The sequence below is a fragment of the Scomber scombrus genome, chromosome 4 (assembly GCF_963691925.1).
Source record: "Scomber scombrus chromosome 4, fScoSco1.1, whole genome shotgun sequence".
Taxonomy (NCBI): Eukaryota; Metazoa; Chordata; class Actinopteri; order Scombriformes; family Scombridae; genus Scomber; species Scomber scombrus.
In genome coordinates, this window is record NC_084973.1 from 28,783,008 (window position 1) to 28,788,823 (window position 5,816).

Genomic DNA, 5,816 nt, shown 5'->3' on the forward strand with positions numbered 1-5,816 from the left:
CCAACATGGCAGCATGTCTTTTATAACTTCTTCAAACTCTGACTAACATTTCTCTGCTTGGTTATTTGTTTCAATAAATGCTCTGAAATATAAAAACTACCGTGACATTGAACTCTTTTATGAGTGTGTTCAGAGAGAAAGTCACCTCTGAACGATTAACTTTGATCTTTTGATTGTTGAATGTGTTTTTGTCAAAATTTGGCTAATTATGTTAATTAAAGTGGAGCTGCTGAGCTTTGAGGAGGAAAATAGTATCATACAGTTTATGACCTTATGAAATGCAGCTTTTTTTTTAAAGTGTTATAAAATATAGTTTTACTAACTGAGAGGACTCATTTGACCAAAACCACAGCAAAAAAATACATGCTGCTGTTTAATGTGATTTCGTTAATGATAAATATTAAATATCTCTGTCAACACAGAGACTTTAGTATCCTGTGAGTTCTTTAAATGTATTTATATGTTATGATGTAAAGTGATTGACTCTGCTATTGTAACAATTCATATTGATTCAATAATTATAGACTATCAAAATAGCAGCATTATACACTCACCGGCCACTTCATTAGGTACACCTGTGCAATCTAATTCAATCAAATACAACAGCTCTGCTATAAATTCAGCTTATATTATTTTATAGTTTATACAGTTTCAGTTTTTGTTGACATTGTCAGGAAGGTGATAATTCTACTTTATGTATATTATTGAGGTCGTAGTGGGTGATGGTGATGTACTATATTGAATGGTGTTTCTAATATTTTGTCCACCCCATTATCATACATGAGGGGGGCAACATTTTGGGAAAACCATTCAATATAATGCACCTCAATATGCCACCACCGCTTAGTACGACCTCAGTAATAAACATTAAGTAAAATTAGCATCTTTTTGACAATGCTAACAAAAACTGAATTACCTGTGAATTAGATTGTACAGGTGAACATGTTGAAGTGGCCGATGACTGTATAAGAAAACTACCAAATGAACCTTTATATTGATTTAGCCTTGACACAAAAAATATGAATGTGAAATTGAATAAATCAGCTAACATTAGACACTTTTAATGTAATAGATAACCTGACTAGATAATATTCAAAAGTGACAGTAATGACGTCTCAGCTCTGGTGATAAATGTCAAAATCTGCAGTCAGTTCCTGTTTATAGAGGTGAAAGCTGCTCTGTAACTCTGTCACCAGCAGATGGCGCCAACATGTCCCTCAGAGTCAAATACTTTACTGTAAGCTAAAGAAAACAAATCAAACTCCATTGTACTGCTGTTTGTTTCTTTTATTCTAATAATACAGGTTCACAACAGAAATAACTCATCAAAAAACCCAGAAATGTACATTTTATAAAAAGAGTTGATTCGGAAAACAGTTTTTAAACATAATTGTTCTGCTGTTTGTTTCTTTTATGCTGATCATCATCTCAACATTGCAGTTTATCAATCCATGTATACACCACCAAAATGACACACACAGTCTGCAGAAGCTCTGTCAGAATTAAACACTGAATCAAAATAAAACTATAATAAAACACTTGTTTCCAAAGAATAAAACAACACATTCACAACAGAAATAACTCATCAAAAGACTCAAGAATATAAAAATCTAAATCTGATGACTGAATCTGTCACAAAACTGAAACAATCAAAGCATTCAGTACAGTGGATATATACTACTATACAATGTTGTTTGACTAAAAACAAGATGCTGATAACCAGGATAATTAACAGCTTTGATTTGTAAAGTTTGTGGCCTGATGATGTGATACAGTTTCCGCATTTTGTAGTCATATTTTCTTGTGGATTCATCTTTATTTTAAGAGGTGACACAACTAACTAACTAAATCAGTTTTTTTTAAAGCCAAGAAAGCATCAGAGCAATCAGAGTATTTAACAACATCAGTAAATATTCTGTTGAAATTCATTACAAAGTCAGCATAATATCAAAAGCAGGAGTCACCATCTTTAATACATTTATTCTAAAGAGAAAATAACTAAATCCTGAACGGCTCAACGTCTTTAAACAATTCAGATGAGAACAAAAGTTTAGGTGTTCATGATTTTACATAAAAACAAGAAATAAATAATATCTGTGACAACAAATCAGATCTGTTGAAGAACAAAAGAACAAATAATAATCAATCAGAGCCAGAAGGATTTTTGATACACTGAACAACTGAGACTCTGAGTTTAAAGTGTAAAAAACTGAATTAACTTGATTTCTAATTACAATGAAAGTTTAAAAAGTTCCCCACCTGTATTATTTCATACAGTCATTACAGTGTTTATTATATCTATATTATATTGTGTTCTGAATAAAAACAAGATGCTGCTAACCAGGTTTAAAAGTTATAATAAAAACAGATTTGATTTGTATATTTATAAAAGTTCAACCTCAGATGATGTAATACAGTCTCAGTGATACAGTGATGATTTTATTTTCTGGATCAAACTTTATTTATCTTGATAATGTGATTGAAGTCAGAATATATAGGTGATAGTTTTAATACTCTTTTAAAAGTGTTTTTTTTTTATTGAAAACTATTATTCACATGTGTCTGTTTTGTACATTAAAACCAGTTTGGATCATTTGTTTCATTGAGCAACAACATTCAGTGACCCTCAACATGAATTCAAATCTACCTCAGACAAAAGAAAAAATAATAAAAAAGTAAAATCAAAATGTTGATAACACAAACCTTCCTGAACATCACAGAGAAATCTCAGTTTGACAGATTTTGATATCAGTGGTTTTAGCATCACCAACTGATACAATAGTGAAATAAGGGAAGAGTTTCTCAGTGAAAGTGTCTCTGTGAGTGTAGATGTGAGTCTCGTCTTCAGGGTCGTAGAAGGACACCTCCCCCCTGTCATAGTCCAGCTGGACTCTGATCTTCTGGAGACTCTTCTTCACTGTGACAGTCTTAACAAGACCATTAGTGTATTTTCCATCATCATACATTAAACACCAGATTCCATATTTTGGTGAAGCTTTTCGCTCTCCCTTCCTGTCAACTGACTCTTTAGCCAAACCCACATTCCAGCGAGGATGGTCTCCCACCTCCACCTCCCAGCTGTGTTTCCCTGAGCTGAAGCCCTCAGAGCCCAGAACATTGGAATAATTAGTGTTTCTCTCTGGATTATCAGGGAGCTGCTGCTTTGTGTCTCCTTGTCTCACACTGGTCAGATCATCAGACAGATAGAGACTGCGGGCTGCAGTGTTTGGGTCCAGAATAACAGGACTGAAGTGGACCTTCTCCTTCATCTTCTCCCAGACTCTGAAGGACAGGTTGCCCAGGTGTTTGGCCTCATCTATCAGCGCTCCTGAGACCAGCTGTGGATCTGACAGTGAGCACTGGGCTCTGGCTCTGGTCTGAGTGGGTTTATAACTGCTGAGGAATGACACGTTGTGTTTCTGCAGGTCTTCTTCAACAGCAGAGATACTGTCTGACAGAGAGGAGATCTGCTCCTGAATACTCTTCATCTCTCTGCTCATAGTCTTCCCCTTCTGCTCCTCTTCCTCCCTCAGAGCTGCCAGTCTGGACTCCTCTTCCTCTTTCAGGAACTGGTGGAGCTTGTTGAACTCTGCTCTTATCTGCTTCTCTGTGGACAAAAGCTGCTTCTTGGAGTGTTGAATCATTTCATTGTATGTTTTCTCCACTTGTTTGTATTTGTCCCTCTCGTCCTGTAGAGGCTTTAAGTCAGATTTCAGCTGGTCCTTCAGGTCACTGACTGCTTGTTCTACAGGAACCACCTTGTGACTCTGGTGGAAAGGAAACTCACAGACAGTACACACAGCTCTCTGTTCATCTTTACAGAACAATTTAGGCTCTTCTTGATGTTTGCTACACACCACCTCCACCTTCTTTTCTGTTTTTTCTGTCTCAGATGATCCAGCTTTCTGTCTCTCAGAAAAATAGTCAGCTAGTTCCTTCAGTGTGAAGTCCACAAGTAGATTATCCTTTGAAGATTTTCTTTTACAAATGGGACAGTTTTTGTTTTTAGCTTGTTCCCAGAATGTTTGCAGACAACTTGAACAAAATTTATGGCTGCAGCTCAGAGACACAGGATCTCTGAAAGTCTCTGAACACACATGGCAGCTCAGGTAACGTTCAAGAACAGCATCTTTCTCAGCCATTTTCTCTGTTGTCTAAATTATCAATAGTCAGACTCACCAAGTTACTGTCCCTTCATTTGATCGCTTCAAATCCTTCAAACGAGTGTTTTCCAGCAGAGATCTCACAACCTGTAATGGCGTCTCAGCTTTGATCAACAATGTCAAAGTTTACTTTCATTTGTACTCACTTATAAACATGAAATAAGCAGAGTATGGTGCTTCACTGTTTCAGGGAGGAGTGAACATTTCACTAAATCAGCTTAACAACATTTTTCTTTCTCAACTAGCAGGAACATGTACCAGGAAACATTTTATATCAACATGTCAGTTTGACTTTGTTTACTCCTCTTTTTTTTTTTTATTGTCAGGTTGAACAATTCATTGTTGTTTTTTCTTTTCTCCAAATGTCCTCATGCTGATCCCCCTCAGAGTGATCAGCAGTCCCTGAGCCTATAGCCTTTAAGCATTACTCACTTCTATGATGTTAAATAATCGAAATATCTGTAGATTTCTCTCTGAGTACCAGAGGACCTGACAACCTTATCTTTACTTCTACTGTATTATAGGATCTGGCTGCTGCTATGTTTTGCTTATTATCTTGATTTTATGTGACATTGTTTTTATTTATTGTCTATTAATGTTCTTTGATTGTCCACCTTGATGTTTGTTTGTTGATTATATTTATTAGTAGATGGACAATTTTAATGCTGACTGTCTTCAGGCGTTAGCCCAGTTTTTTATTCATTTCAGTCAAGTCACTTTTTATCTTTATCTTTTATGATACTGATGCTCTTATCTCACTTAGTGCCTGTGGATGGTTTTCCCCCCTCTCTACACGATGTGGCGGTGTTGTGCACAATCACACTTTCCCTGCTTTCTGTGTTGACAGAAACAAACAGCTCTCAGATGGAAGACAGTCAGATTTTAGCTCCCCCAACTTTTGGTTAAATGTGGAGCTTCATTTAACCCCTTTCCTTACTGTACTCGCTAGCATGTCAAAAGTAATACCAATTGATGCTTTAGGGTTTCCAGTTTCATTCAACACCACAATCTTCTATCTACCTGCAGAAGTGAGCTCGCTATAACAAAGAGATTAATTTGTAACGTGTTTATTTATTTATTTTTTCATATTGGCTTGACAGCAAGATGTAATAATTTAATTGTAACAGCAGTAAACTGTATGATATTTTTCATCATCATATTATGCAAATCCAATTGATAAAAGGGTCAATGGTAACCTGAATAAATGAAGTCTACTGTTTTGTGTCCCTGCCACTTATCAGTCCCTCTGCTGTCTGTCCCTCATCATGTCCAGCCTGTGGATGCTCATCAGGTTTAACTTCCACCTGCTCCTCAACACCGACGTCTAGGACTACATCTGCTGCTGCTGCAGTTTTAATGCAGCCACAAAGCTCTGTGAGCTTTTTACTAGGGATGTTCCGATATTCCCAAACCCTTAATTTACGATACCGATATCACCCGATACCGATATTTGCAGGCTTTTTACACCAAAACTGTCAGATAACAACATAACATATCTCCTTTTGTTGAATTAACACATTATGCCTAATTTTATTGTGAGGCCCCGCTGGATGCATACATAAATGCAACATGGCATTCCAAATGTAAACACTGTCTGTGCAAAATAAGAGAACAACTTCAATTTAAGTTAGGGAAAAAAGTGTCAATATGGCA

The 5,816-nt window shown here is 36.3% G+C and overlaps 1 protein-coding gene across 1 annotated transcript; it reads right to left on the reverse strand.

The window, feature by feature from the left end:
* Positions 1-2,714: 2,714 nt before the first annotated feature.
* On the reverse strand, positions 2,715-4,142 carry LOC133979691 (nuclear factor 7, brain-like). The gene has a single exon (XM_062418263.1). It carries the CDS (start codon positions 4,140-4,142, stop codon positions 2,715-2,717), a length of 1,428 nt encoding a protein of 475 aa, XP_062274247.1.
* Positions 4,143-5,816: the final 1,674 nt, after the last annotated feature.